The sequence below is a fragment of the Anguilla rostrata genome, chromosome 3 (assembly GCF_018555375.3).
Source record: "Anguilla rostrata isolate EN2019 chromosome 3, ASM1855537v3, whole genome shotgun sequence".
In the NCBI taxonomy this organism is placed as follows: domain Eukaryota; kingdom Metazoa; phylum Chordata; class Actinopteri; order Anguilliformes; family Anguillidae; genus Anguilla; species Anguilla rostrata.
This window is the reverse complement of record NC_057935.1, coordinates 4,656,895-4,672,088: the sequence shown is the minus strand read 5'-3', so window position 1 is coordinate 4,672,088 and position 15,194 is coordinate 4,656,895. Positions and strand designations below refer to the sequence as shown.

Here is a 15,194-nt window from a genome sequence, read left to right as displayed (position 1 = left end):
ATAAATAAACACATAAAAAATCCAAACCTTCCAGAATCTGACTTGATTCTACTATAGCAGGGGTGGAATGTCTGGAGCAGGGTTGCGGTTTTTGTTTTGACCTAAATACAACAACCACTTACACAAATAAAACCAGATGAGATGAGTAACCTGTGTATCATGCTGTATTGATCAACTTAAGTGCCAAGTAAAAACAAAAGCCAGCAGACCTGCGCTCTCCAGGACCTGGGTTGGCCACCCTACTATAGGTAGGGCTACTAATCAGGGTAGTGGTTACATAGTAAGGCTCAGAAAGCGAGCAAAATACCTTTCTACATAACAGCAAAATGGTCCAAATGGTGTTTTTTTTATTTTTATACAGACGTGTGTGCATCATTATAAGACTGCCATCGGCACACTGCATGAATTCACTGATGAAGTCTTTTGACCTCACTTTAACTTTTCGAATGCAGTTACCATATTCCTTTCTTCACTAAGCAAACATTGTGTGTCTGTGTAGCAGTGCAGCCACTCCCCACCCCCCCAGAGCTGCCCACCTACTCCCACCCCACCCCCCCCCTCTTACCCCACACTGGTCAAGTTCCTGATATTATTGGCTGCTGATCAGTCGAATGGCCTTTTGCTGGAACACACAAATCTCTCCTGGCAACCCGAGTCCTCATCCTGTACCCATCATTCTTTCCAACATGCCAATTATCTACACCGTCAGACTCGGTGATACGTTTTCCAAAGGGGAAGTATTTCAAGGTGACACGAAGGGGTGGGGGGGGGAGGGGGGGGGCAGTAAAATATGATGAGGAGTGACTCTGAATCTCTTGATCACTGCTCTCCAAAGAAAGAAAGGGGCACAGGAAAGCGGAAACAAGTCACAATCCTTCCAGGAGGTATTTTTTAAGAATGGCGTGATATTTTTAAGCGAGCTATTAACCCTCTGCATGCGCGCACACACATACACAAAAACGTGCACACATGCACTTGCATGCACATGCACATGCACACACATGCACTTGCATGCACATGCACATGCACACACATGCACATGCACGCACATGCATGCACATGCACACCAGCACTCTATCACCAATCCTTTCCCGCCCACAATTGCAAGGATCATGCCATTTCACATAAGAATGTATGATTAGTTCAGTTGTTGATGTATGTCCAAAAAATGAATTGCACACTGTGCATGACCATTCGGAATGGACAAACTATTTTCTCCTTTTCTTCACAAATCTCTGTCTGCCACTTCTGTCTTTCAGTTCCTTATCTCCAACGTGTCTTTGCTGTAAGCTGCTATATTTAAGCAAGCCTGAACAGCATATGCAGTCAACCAAAAAAAAAGAAAGAAATAATAATCATAATTGGTCGGTGTATAACACTACCAGTCCCAAAATGCAAGGCGGAGGCATTTATTTCCGGGGTTGATGTTGCCAGGGGAAGGTGTGCGCCTGGGACCTGTTGGAAATGACGAGAGAAGAAATCGGATTTAAAGACAGAAAAGAAAAACAAAGCCTTGGAGATAGGAAGTAACTGCTAACCTGCGAGTAAAGGGTGTGTGTGTGTTAACGGCACAGTCTTTCATTCTTAAAAGAAACTAACGTTATTTAAATGTGTAACGAACTACCTTGCTAGCCGGTGTTGTAATTGTAGCGTGCTAGTTCTTGACTTGATTACAATCTCACCTGGAAAAATAGCTAGCTAGCAAGTTAGCGGGTGCTAGACAGCTAGCAAGCTATCTAGTGGGCAATAACTACCTAACGGTCTGGCTAATTTAAACTGATTGCCTGATCGGAAACAATTGATTTTCCATTGGTCTCGAGAAAATATTCAGGGACTTCTTAGTCTAACGTTATTAGGGTTAGTGCTGAATGTGTGTTATTTTTTCAAGTAAATATGCTTAGCTTGGTAGCTAGCTAATTACTGTGGGAAATCAAAACAAATCGTAATGTTAGCTAGCCAATTAGATGTTAGACTAACGCTGTTAAGCTAGTTAACGCTTACTAAGTTGTGAATAGCTGGCACTAACTGACTAGCTAGTATTAATACTAATACTAGTGCTTGCTAGAAGTTTGGTAACCTAGTTGGTTAGTGACGTATTAAGACAGTCGCTGGCTTGTTGTCTCCCCTTCCTCTCCATTAATTGGCCATATCTTTTTTGGGCGTTAGTCGGCTAATGTACCTGCTATTTTTCCAGTCCAAACTATGTGCTCCAGAAGCACTCGCAATTGTGAATAAGTTAGTGAGTAGCTGTTCTCCTATTTTTAAAACCAAATGGACCAGTTTTACCCTAACTTGCTTGCCATTTTACGCAGCGTTGGCAAATATGCGCTGTTGTGTACACGAAAGTTTTAATATTAACAACTCTGTTGTGTATTACCAAAATCTTCTTGCTAAAAAAAAAAAAAGCTAGTTTAGCAATAACTCAAGTCACGTGGTACACAAGCAAGACGCAGAGTATTGTTATTGTTGGACTAACGACCCTGGCTCTAATTATTGTAAAAACAAACAATGTGACAATACGATATAACTTACTACAATTTTAGCTAATCATTGTAATAATGTTATAATTATAACGTTACCGTGGTAGTTGCATGTTAAATATTTATACTTTTTATTTGCTAGCTAACTAGTCAAAATGAAAAAGAAGTATTTTTTACTGAACGAAAGCTTACTGGCTAAGCTTGCTGTCACATATCAAATGCTGACGCGGGTTTTTTAAGTGTAACCAGTCCAAGTCAGGCAATGTTGTCGTAAGAGGATGAAAAAGTAGTTTTTAAATTACAACCGCTAATGCAAGTGGAAAGATAAAAGATTAGCTATGTGGGGTATGTGCAGTGAACCTCTTGACCATTTCCCCCACACGCAATAAAAATCGTCAATGTACGACCAAGTTGGCCAGCTAATGCGGTGCAGTATGTGACAGGACTGCTGTCTGTAGTGACGTCTAAATGCTGAGCCGAACTCTCCCGCAACCAGGTGTCCTTTTAATCCATGGAGACCCTGATGAGCGCGGTGGCCCCGCGGCCTCCGGCCCCGGTCAAGCGGACGCCGGAGGTGGACTTCCGTTCGGGAGCGGTGCTGGAGCAGCTGTCCGCGCAGGTGCTGGAGCTTGTGCAACTGGAGCAGGGCGAGTTTGGGGACCAGACCGCGCTGGAGGTCCATACCGCAAAGGACTACATCTTCAACATGCTCGGTGAGAATATATGCAGGCCTAACCAGAATGCACTGGAAAATGATGATGATAATTATTATGATTGCTTCAGATCTTCTCAACAAATAGTTCTGATTTCCATAATCAGTTCATAAACAATAAGTAATTAATAACTATACTGCCAATAATAATACTACTGATAAACTTTATTGGCATTGAAGTTCATGTGCCATAGTGATAACAACCTTATACCGTATTTGGCAGTTTTGGATTCTGTTTTACATGAAACAAGCTTATTTTTCCAGTAGGTGGCGCTCTCCAGTGTCCCTCCTCCCCTTCTGTGCCACCCACCCTCCTCCTCCAGTTCTTTCCATTCCTCTCATCCATGTTTTCTTCCCTGTCACACTGTGCTGTGACAGCCATGGCCCCCTGTGGCTGTCTCCTCTATTTATGCTCTCTCTCTCTCTCTCTCTTCCTGCCACTCTCTTTTTCTTCCTCACCTCTGTGTTGCTCTTTGTTTTTTGTTTTTTCCATGTCTCTCTCCACCCCTCCCCCTGCTCCTGTGGGTGCTGTGGTATCTCTGGTGCTTGTGAGGGGGGGTGTGCGGTGTACTGGCATCACGTCCCTGTGTTTTTTGTTTTTTTCCCTTTAGCGATAGCGTGCAAGCTGCGCCTGCCTAAAGAAATGCGACAGCGACTCGCTCTGATCCGCTGAAACGCTGGAAGATTTGACAGCCTAACCCAGATCTAACCCCTTTCCCGTTTCTCCTCTCTCAGTTCTCTATCCCTCCACATCCCTTTCTCTCCCTCCCCGCACACATTCTACCCCTCTATCCCTCCTTATTTCCCCCTCCCCAGTCCTGCCTCCCTCCTCACCCTCTTCCCCATCTTGCTCTTTGCTGTACGTTGGCTGAAAGTGTCTCAGTAGCCTTAACCCTTTACGGTGTGAGATCACGCATGCATGTATTTAGAATGTTCTTCACTCAACATTCTAATGCTGATGTCACAATCACCACTGGTACTGGAGTGCAACGGAGTTCTAGAACACTGTCTTAGAATGTTCAAGAAAACAACCTGCCCTCCAAAGGGTTAATTCCGCGGCTGTTTTTTTTTGTTTTTTTTTCACGAGAACGAGATTAAACCGGGGGAAAGCTGGGGGAGTTGCGTTCACGGATCCTTGTCATTCCTCTGCCGTGCTTGCTGTCCCTTTTCTTCTTCCCTTACTATAAAGATGCTTTCTCCATCGCTGAGATGGCAGCGAAAACAAAGTGTGCGGATAGCGTTGACGTGCAGAGGAGTGGGACCGCACGCAGGCAGCGCAGAGTTTATTTCGGGAGGGAGTTCACCGCAGGAGAACCCGGCTTGCGGAGGGAGGTGGAACGGGCGAACCGGCCAATCAGCTGTGACTCAGGGCAGGGGTCAGCGGGCTCTTATTCGGACCGATTCTGAGCTGCCCCGTGCTCCTGAACGTTCTGGAAAGGTCATCGGCAGGACGAAACAAACCCCAGCTCCCAAAAACCGTTTTTTTAAAGCAAGGCTGCAAAGTCTTGCTGCAAACCGCCCCGCGCCCCCTCCCCCTTTTCTCGTCCGCACAAACATTTGCATTCTGCTTTCATTTCCGCCATTGAACTTGGGGCTCGCGGCTTTCTTCCCCCAGGAGCTAATTAAGCCCTCTGTGTTTTAATGGATTTCATATATTTTTTTATTTATTTGGAGATGGGGTGGCGGGGGGGGGGGTTGTACGCACTGTGGCGCCTTAAACGGGGGAAACAAACAGGAGGCGGGCCGGCCGGGGGCACGGTCGTCAGGGGCGCCGTTTTTCGAGCCGGGGAACACGCATTGCGTCGCCCCTCCGGAGGAATTTACTCTGCGCCGGCTGTGGGGTAACTCCACGTCTGACCTTCTCTGCTCTCTCTCCTTTTTTCCCCTGCCGGAGAGAGCCGGAAACCGGGCCGACGGAATCTGGAGCAGCGGCGGCGGCGCAGCGGCGGCGGCCTGTACCGGCAAAGCAGCGCGATTACTTTTTCATTACATAACCCCGCCACTGCCCCCCCCCCCCGGCCCAGACCAAACGTCTGGACGCCCGCTTTTTAATTTATTTATTTAAAAAAAAGGAGACTAGGACAGCCTGCCCTTCCTGTGGCATTTCCAAACTGTTTTCAGACAGTACAGGAAGCAGATAGAGGGTAAGGGACAGATAAGAGACCACGGTTGAGAGAGTGCGGGATGGCAGGGGGTTCGAACCCCACCCCACACACGGGGGAATGGTGCATGGCTCGCGGGCTCGCATCCCAGCGGAAAACCAAGAACAGCTCGTCTAGATACGGGGGGGCTCCGGGTGTTTCTCAGTGCAGTTAACCGGCTAGTTCAGTAATCCAGATCTGTGAAATACCCCAGAAGGTGTGACGCTGTTCCAGATTCACTCTAGACCACAGTCAAGAGCAGCAAGCCTGGAAAGGCTGAACGATCGAGCTGTCTTGTGAAGCGTTCTGTTCCATGGCACTGCATTTAGGCAGCGGTTGCTCTTCTCCAGAACGAGTACACACATGAAGCTTTGGGCAGTGACCGTGGGGGGAGGCCCGGTCATCTGCGTCGAAGCCCATAGCAGCGATAGCACTGAAAGTGCATAAACCTAAACCTGCATGAACACGAAGGCTAACGCAGTGACACGCCGGTACTCTGATCTGCGGTGTTCACCTGGCTGATGGTTTTCCCTGAACAAACGGGGCTAATAAGTCGGTGATTAAGCAGCCGTTGAGCGCATCAGCGTGACGTTCCCCGTCTGGAACGCCCCGGGCTGGAGAGAGGGAGAGAGGGAGAGAGGGAGAGAGAGGGCGAGGGAGAGAGGGAGAGAGAGAGAGAGAGGGGGAGAGGGCGAGAGAGCGAGAGAAAGAGAGAGAGAGGGGGAGAGAGAGAGAGAGAGAGAGAGAGGGCGAGAGAGGGAGAGAGAGACAGAGACAGAGAGAGGGAGAGAGAGGGCGAGAGAGAGAGAGAGAGAGAGAGAGAGAGAGCACTTTCCCTTGTAATTGAGCGTGTTAAAATTTTATTCCCGCAGATGAAATCAGAGGACCGTTGCTCTTTACAAATCGGAAAAATGTTTTAAGCTCCCCGAGTCAGAGTCAGACGTTGCAGAAGAGTGGAGTGTTTTTCCAGTGAAATCTGGTGTGAGAGTCCTTTAGTGGGGTGTTAAAGAGGTGGGGGGTGGGGGCGGGGTTTGGGTGTGCGGGGATGAGGTAGTGGGATATCTCAGCAGTGCGCGTGGGAGTGGACGGCAGGTTTGAATGGCGCAGGCTACTTACCTCCCGTTCCTTTTGTTTGTTTGCTCCGGAGGATAATCTGTCCCGCTCCTGACAGCCAAACAATCCAGATTCCAGGGCACAACATTGCGTCAGGCTCCGCTTTTCAGTGATGTAATAGGATTTCAACGGCTGCATAGTTTTTTTTTTAGAAAAAACAAAAGAAGCGTTTTCATCCTGCTATTTGAAGGTGGATTATTTCGAGATATAAAAACAAAAGGGAAATGTGGGAAATTATAAAAAATAGTCCACCTAATTCCTTTTAAAAAAAAATAAATGTGTCGAGCACACAACTGTGGTCGGGGGGGGGGGGGGATTGCTGATTTTATGTTTAGCCCATTCAAGCTAATTTTTTGGGGTTTTCACAAAGCAGGTCGTTCTCGTGTGAAAATCCAGCTTAGCAGAGCGACTTAAACTTGTGGAGGATTGGCCCGTAAGACTGCCAGTACCAAGAGCAGGCAACAGTAAGAAATCTCCACACAAATAGTCCCAGTGCTAAGCACTTAATGTGCTGGCAGGCAGTGTTTTGAGCCAAAATGGCGCTCCGTGAGGAGAGAAAGGAGGTGAAGAAACGCCTGTGTGGAACAGTCAGTGCCTTCAGGGAGTGTGCAGCTTGCTTCCAAAGTGCAAACAGGTGTGTTCCAACCATCAAGGACACCTGCGCTGCCAGGTGCGCTCCCAACAGACAGAATCCTCGCGAAAAACACGAGTACCGGCAGCGAGATCCCGAACCCCGGAGGCGTTCCTGCAAACCTGTCAGCACCGGGAGCGGGAGAAACTGGCAGAGTTTCCCCCCTCCCTGTGTGCGTTTAGCGTCTCCTCTGTGAGACGCTAGGCTCCTACCAAACATATGTGCTTCAGGTATTTACATAACACGCTGGCAACCCTCCCAGTCTCCAAACCCCCCCCCCCCCACTTTCCTCCCCTTCCCTCCCCCAAATGTGGCTAAAGAGAGGGTGGGAGTGGGAGTGAGGCTTTGTGAACTTCTCAATGGCTGCCGCAAATGCGTGATGTAAGTAGACAGTTCTCCAGAAACCGAGCGCTGTGATTGGTTCAGATCAGGAGGGTCCTTGATGGCACGTAGTAGTTTTGGACATTTTGGGGTTCATTGCTGCCTGACTGCCCCGTCCCCTGATGGGCGTGGACAGACTTCTGTCCTAATGGTGGGCGTGGCCAACCTTCTGTCATTCTGGTGGGGGTGTGGCCAACGTTCAGTCTTCCTGGTGGCCTGAACTTTGCAGCATTTCCTAGCATGATGAAGCAACGAGAACTGTCGCAGGTCAATTTATGGCATGAGTAGAGATTGTTCGTGGTGCTCTGGTGGTGTGTGATTTATCCTGTCCCCGCGCCAGTGGCGTGTGATCGGACTTCAGCACGCTAACACACTGGTCAGGATTTCATTGGACCTTTCATGGCCCGCTCAATCACTTTCAGTCACGCTTGGTGGCACGTCTCATAGCATTCTCTGGCACTTACAGCACACACAAACACAGCTCATAGCATTCTCCAGCACCTCAAACACACACAAACACAGCTCATAGCATCCTTTACCACTTAAAGCACACACAAACACAGCTCATAGCATCCTTTAGCACTTACAGCACACACAAACACAGCTCATAGCATCCTTAGCACTTACAGCACACACAAACACAGCTCATAGCATCCTTTAGCACTTACAGCACACACAAACACAGCTCATAGCATCCTTTAGCACTTACAGCACACACAAACACAGCTCATAGCATCCTTTAGCACTTAAAGCACACACATACACAGCTCATAGATCCTTAGCACTAAGCACACACAAACACAGCTCATAGCATCTTTTAGCACTTACAGCACACACATACACAGCTCATGGCATTCTTTAGCACTTAAAGCACACACATACACAGCTCATAGCATCTTTTAGCACTTACAGCACACACATACACAGCTCATAGCATTCTTTAGCACTTAAAGCACACACATACACAGCTCATAGCATTCTTTAGCACTTAAAGCACACACATACACAGCTCATAGCATTCTTTAGCATTTCGTAGCACACACAAACACAGCTCATAGTATTCTCTAGCGCCTCAAACACACACACACACAGCTCATAGCATCCTTTAGCACCTCAAACACACACAAACACAGCTCATAGCATTCTTTAGCACCTGAAGCTCACAAACACAGCTCATAGCATCCGTTAGCACTTAAAGCACACACAAACACAGCTCATAGCATCCTTTAGCACTTACAGCACACACAAACACAGCTCATAACATCCTTTAGCACTTAAAGCACACACAAACACAGCTCATAGCATCCTTTAGCACTTACAGCACACACAAACACAGCTCATAGCATCCTTTAGTACTTACAGCACACACAAACACAGCTCATAGCATCTTTTAGCACTTACAGCACACACAAACACAGCTCATAGCATCCTTTAGTACCTCAAACACACACACACAGAGCTCATAGTATTCTCTAGTACCTCAAACACACACAAACACAGCTCATAGCATTATTTAGCACCTGAAGCTCACAAACACAGCTCATAGTATTCTCTAGCACCTCAAACACACACAAACACAGCTCATAGCATTATTTAGCACCTGAAGCTCACAAACACGGCTCATAGTATTCTCTAGCACCTCAAACACACACACACAGCTCATAGCATCCTTTAGCATTTCGTAGCACACACAAACACAGCTCATAGTATTCTCTAGCACCTCAAACACACACAAACACAGCTCATAGCATTCTTTAGCATTTCGTAGCACACACAAACACAGCTCATAGTATTCTCTAGCACCTCAAACACACACAAACACAGCTCATAGTATTCTCTAGCACCTCAAACACACACAAACACAGCTCATAGTATTCTCTAGCACCTCAAACACACACAAACACAGCTCATAGCATCCTTTAGCACTTCGTAACACACACAAACACAGCTCATAGCACCCTTTAGCACTTAAAAAAAGCACTTCAAAGAACACTTCAAAGCTGGCACTTTGGCACATTCAGACGCCCTTCAGAAGCTCATTACACACTTCAGGATTTCAGAGCGCACCTTGTAGAACGCACAAGCACCTCACAGCCCCCATCGGAGAGTTTTGATTTGAGATACGGAACGATATCGGGACCGTGGGGTTCGTTACCGCCGCAGTTTTGCGGAGTAGTAGCCCCAGGAGGCCGTATATGCCCGTATGAACTTTTTTTTTTTTTGGTGAAAAAACGGTTATTTTTTTTATTTATTATTTCCCCGACAAATTAGCCGGAAATGCATTCCACACAAAAACAATAATACGGTTCAAATGCACGCTCCCCCTCCGCCTCCCCGTGCTGCTCGTGTATGTAAAAAAGATTCTCTGAACTTCTCGTGGCTACTGAATGCCAGGATAGTTTTGAAGATGAGGCTTTTCTTTTAACGAAGGCGTTTGATGCGAGAGCAGGCTCTTTGTTTTTTCCGCGTCTGAACTTGACCCAGTTTTCCGGCTGCGGGCGAAGCCGACGAGGCGGTTTCCCTAACTCAGCCTTTCGTCTTCGCTTCTGAAAACTCTCTCTTCTCATCATCACCCCTTTCTTCAGCTTTGCTTTTGGACGGTTAATAGATTTTAATGCTAATGCTTCCGCGCTGGCGCTGGGCTCCTGCAGGTGGAGAGGATCACCCGCGTGCACACGGGCAACACACACTGCGCTAAGCACCGCGCACACACACACACACACACACTGCGCTAAGCACTGTACAGAAACACACACACACTGCGCTAAGCACTGTACAGAAACACACACACACAGAAACACACACTGCGCTAAGCACTGTACAGAAACACACACACACACACACACAGAAACACACACTGCGCTAAGCACCATACAGAAACACACACACACACACTGCGCTAAGCACTGTACAGAAACACACACACACAGAGGCACACATATACACACACACTCAAACACACACAGCACACACACACACACACTCACCTTACACGCACAAACAAGCACACAACACACTGCGCTACACACCACACAGAACACACACACACACACGTGCCTACACACACGACACAGTGACACACACACACACAGATGCACACACACACACAGGTGCACACATAAACACGCACGCGCACACACACACACAAACGCACGCACACACGCACACACACACATGCACACACTCACACCAACTCTCCGAAACGCGGTCAGGCTCTCAGATTCTGTGGCTACGCCTGTAATTGGATGAGAGAAATCATGTTAAAAGATTTGGAACTGAGTCTCAGCAGGGGGTCTGTCTAATGCAGCCGCCTCCACCCCCCCCCCCCACCCCCCCCGATCCGGGATCTGTTGATGGAGGCAGAGTGTGTACTGAGCGTACTGAGCCAGGCAGTCCTCCTCGTGGTCTCTCTCCTCTCTCTCACAGTCCCTCTCTCTTTCTCTCTCTTTCCACCCCCTCTCTATCTCTCTCCTGCTGTTTTTCTCTCTCTCGCACACCCTTTATTTTTAACACTCTCATGTTTTCCTTCTGGCTGTCTCTCCTCTCTCTCTCTCTCTTTCTCTCTACCCCCTCTTGCTGTCTTCCTCTTTCCCCCTCTTGCTGTCTTTCTTTTTCCCAACCCTCACTCAATTTCAATTAAGTGTGCTTTGTTGGCATGAAACACATACATTATTGTACATTATTGTGTAACAAGCTAACAAGAAACATACAAAATGAGTTGTATAACAGTAGAAGTAATACATTATTAATGGTAGTTCCACAATTAAAATTAGAGTGAATTAATGAATGAATTTATTTAACAATTTAAAAACGAGATTTCATAAGACTGCATAGCAGACAGTTCAAATAAAATAAAACGGTAATCAGTATTTTGAAAGTTGTGTAAATGTCTTTCGTGTCACTCACTTATTCTCTCCCTCTCTCTCTCATTCTCTCTCACTCACTCATTATCTCACACTCTTTCTCTCCCTCTCTCACTCATCCTGTGTCCTTTCTCTCCCTCTCTCATTCTCTCTCACTCATTTTCTCCCTTTCTCTCCCTCTCTGTAGGGCTTGTCCAGAAGGTGGATCACAGGTTACCGGTGGCCAATGAGTACCTGCTGCTGTCGGGCGGGGCCCGAGAGGGGGTGCTGGACCTGAACCCGGAGGACCTGGGCGACTACGCCCGGGGCGCCGACTTCGACCTGGACTTCACCCTGCTGGTGCCCGCCCTGAAGCTGCACGACCGGAACCAGCCGGTGACCCTGGACATGCGCCAGTCCGGACCCTGCCACTCCTGGCTCAGCCTGCGTCTGTGCGACCCGTCCACGCTGGCCCGCTGGAGCCTGTGCTGCCAGGAGGAGGAGGCGGGGCCCGAGGAGGGCGGGGCCTCGCCGGGGGAGGAGGGGGAGGAGCCTCCCGGCCCCGCCTCCATCCCCTCTCTCCAGCCGGCCGGCTCGCTGGACGGCTCCTACTTCTCCCCGCTGCTGGTGGCCGACTGGTTCTGGGGCGTGGTGGGGCGGGCGGTGGCGGAGCTGCGGAGGAGCCCGCAGCGGGGCACGCCCGTCCCGGAGCGGGTGGAGCGCAACGGGCCCCTGACCACGCTGATCCTGACGGCGGGGCGCAGCCGCGTGCTCTACGACCTGCTGCCCGTGGTGTCCTTCCGCGGCTGGCCCGCCGTGGCGCAGGGCTGGCTGACCGCCAACCACTTCTGGGACGGCAAGATCACGGAGGAGGAGGCCATCAGCGGCTTCTACCTGCTGCCCTGCTGCGCGCCCCTGGGGGGCCGTCCCGACCGCGAGTGGCGGCTGGCCTTCTCGCGCAGCGAGGTGCAGCTGAAGAAGTGCGTCCCCTCCCCGATGGCGCAGGCCTTCCAGGCCGCCAAGGCCGTCATCGCGCGGCTGCTGTCCCGCCCCCCCCGCGCCGGGCTCAGCCCCTACCACCTGCGCACGCTGCTCTTCTGGGCCTGCGACCGGCTGCCCCCCGCCTACCTGGGCGCGGCCGAGCCCGAGTCGCCCGGCCGGCTGCTCCTGGGGCTGCTGGACGACCTGGCGCACTGCGTCCTGGGCAAGCACTGCCCCAACTACTTCCTGCCGCAGTGCAACATGCTGGAGCACCTGTCGGACGGCGCCGCCCTGCTGGTGGCCCGGAAGCTGGCGCACCTGCGCTCGGACCCCGCCGAGCACCTGCGGGCCGCCGTGGACCAGGCGCGGCAGGCCGGCCAGCTCAGGAGGGAGGCGGCCGGCAGCAACGGCCACGCCCCCTCGCCGGGCCACTCCCCCGGCGCCGGCCCCGGCCCCGCCCACCAGGACGACCGGCTGGCCCAGCGGCTCCAGCAGCTGGTCACCGAGAACCCCGGCAAGTCCATCTCCGTCTTCCTCAACCCCGACGACGTCACGCGGCCGCACTTCCGCATCGACGACAAGTTCTACTGACGCGCGGCGGCGGCGAGGCCCGGAACGTTCTACGGAAGCGCTTAATGCCCCAGAGCCTGGAATCAGGGGCTCTTTAATGCCCCAGAGCTTGGAAGCGGGGGCTCTTTAATGCCCCAGAGCTGGATGTGGGGGCTGTTTAATACCCCAGAGCTGGAAGGGGGGGGCTCTTTAATGCCCCAGAGCTGGAAGGGGGGGGCTCTTTAATACCCCAGAGCTGGAAGGGGGTCTCTTTAGTGCCGTAGTGAAACGCTGTAAAGGGGCGGGCTGGTGGGAGCTGGGCTTCCCCGCGGTGCAGCACTACAGCGGGGGAATCGGAGAGCGTTTCTTTTCTCTTTTCTTTTTTCGGGTTTTTGTTCCTGTGATTGTGCCGGGCGGCGTTCTGAAGGAGGCTAGCGCAGGGGCTCGTCCAGCTGCTACTTCTGAGGCTGCGGTAACGAGGCCCTTTAACGGGTTTCCTCGTTACGAGAACGCAGAGACGTTTTTTTTTCGGCTGGTGCTTCCGAAGAACCGGAGCCGCGAGATGAAAGGCGGGGGGGTAGGGGGCTCTCTCTCTCGCTCGCTAACGGGCGAGTCCGTCCCGCGCTGCCCGACCCACGCGATCTCAGGCCTGTGCGGTAACGGGATGCCCCCCCCGCGCCCCGCCCCCCCCCCCCGCCCCAGGCCTGCCGCTCACTGAGCCGCTCTCCCCGCTCCTGAAAGGAGGGAAACTGAAGCACTTCAGACGGCTGCTCGGCTCCTCTAGCACAGCGGCCTGTTACAGGCAGGGTGATGAGAGCCATAATCCTTCTGATGTAACTGAATGTAAGGGGCGAGCGAGGGAGAGTCTCACAACGAGGAACCTGCCTCTCGCTCTCTCTCTCTCTCTCTCTCCCCTCTCTCTTCTTTCTCTCTACTCTCTCTGTCTCTCTCTTTCTCCTTTCTTTTCTTTCTCTCTTCTCTCTCCCCTCTCTTTTCTTTCTCTCTTCTCTCCTTACTCTCTGTTTCTCTCTTTCTGCTTATATCTCTCTTATGTCTCTTGCTCTGTTTTTGAATCTCTCTTTCCCTCTGTCTCTCGGTCTCTCTCTCTGTCTTTTCCCTCAGCCTTACTCTCTCGTCTCTTCTCTCTCGCTGTCTTCCCCCTCTCCTTTCTTTTCTTTCTCTCGCTCTCCTCCTCTCCTCTCTCTCTTCTTGTTCTCGTTCTCTCTCTCTCTCTCTCTCTCTCTCAGTTCAAACGCTTGCACACCAAAGACAGGCCACAGTGGGCCGCTCTCTGTCCACACGCTGCTGTGCTAATGAGCCTGTTCGCTCTGTGTGGCCCAGCAGGGCTTCCGTACCCGATGCCGGCGTCGGTCGGGAGGCCTTGAACCCGCGCTGCCCGCGCCTGCCTGTTCCTGAAGCGTTGCCGGGGGCAACCCGACACGCCCCCACCCCCATCCCCCCCCGCGTGTGCGAAACGGAATCCTCCGGCTCATGCAGCCCGATCCAACCTCCCGCTCCCCATTTCTGAATTTAGTCCTATAAAAATTTAGGCTACACAGAACCGCCTTTTTTTTTTGTTACCCCCTCTTTCAGCGAGTCTGCGGATCTAACTTTGTACCAGAAACATTTCCCTGCGCCGCGTTTTGCACTTGTGATTCCTGTACGGGTCGTTTAGTAACCAAAAAAAAAAAAAGAAACACAAAAAAAAAAAAAAACTATTGCACACCAACTCTGCAGGGCTCCTTCTGCCTGAATCAAACTGAAACATGTCACTGAGCGCCCCCTGCTGGTGGGAGTTTGTAAGCCCAGCGGCGCTCCCTGTCACTATCAGAGGAAGGGGAAAAAAACGCTCTTTTCTTTGACGATGATTGTTTTTTTTATTTTTTTATTTTTTATAAGTGGAGCCATGGGAAACCTGGTTCCGCGATGCAGAAAATAGTCTGTATTTTTTTTTCTTTTTTAAACCCGCTGCAGTCGCCGTGATGAACCTGACTCCAGCAACCGCGGGTTTGATTACCGCGAGTTCATCACAGGCTGTCTCCGGGTGGTCTGCTGTTACTTCTTATTTAAGGGCTATCTTTTTTGTGTGAATGTCGTCTTTGAACAGCCACCATCATTTTAAGCTTTTTGCTACTCGTTAAACTGTCCAAAAAAAACGGAAAAAACGGCGGTCTTTAAGTGGTGGCCTCCTCACTTTAGTTTGCAGTCTTAATAAGCTTGCGGGAAAGCACTCGCATTCGATGGGTGGTAAAACATTTCAAGTGTTGGGGGGAGGGGGGGGGGGGGTTGGGGGAGTGGGTGTGGGTGCAGTGGAGCGGTTGAAGGAGGGGGCGTGTGCCTCTCTGTCGCTCCCTGCTTCTCTGG

General features: G+C 50.7%; 1 protein-coding gene across 1 annotated transcript; it reads left to right on the top strand.

The window, feature by feature from the left end:
• Window positions 1-894: 894 nt before the first annotated feature.
• On the top strand, window positions 895-14,666 carry tmem102 (transmembrane protein 102). The gene is made up of 3 exons (XM_064325603.1): window positions 895-1,551; window positions 2,977-3,193; window positions 11,509-14,666. The coding sequence occupies exons 2-3, from the start codon at window positions 2,992-2,994 to the stop codon at window positions 12,870-12,872; spliced, it is 1,566 nt and encodes a 521-aa protein (XP_064181673.1). The 5' UTR covers window positions 895-1,551; window positions 2,977-2,991; the 3' UTR covers window positions 12,873-14,666.
• Window positions 14,667-15,194: the final 528 nt, after the last annotated feature.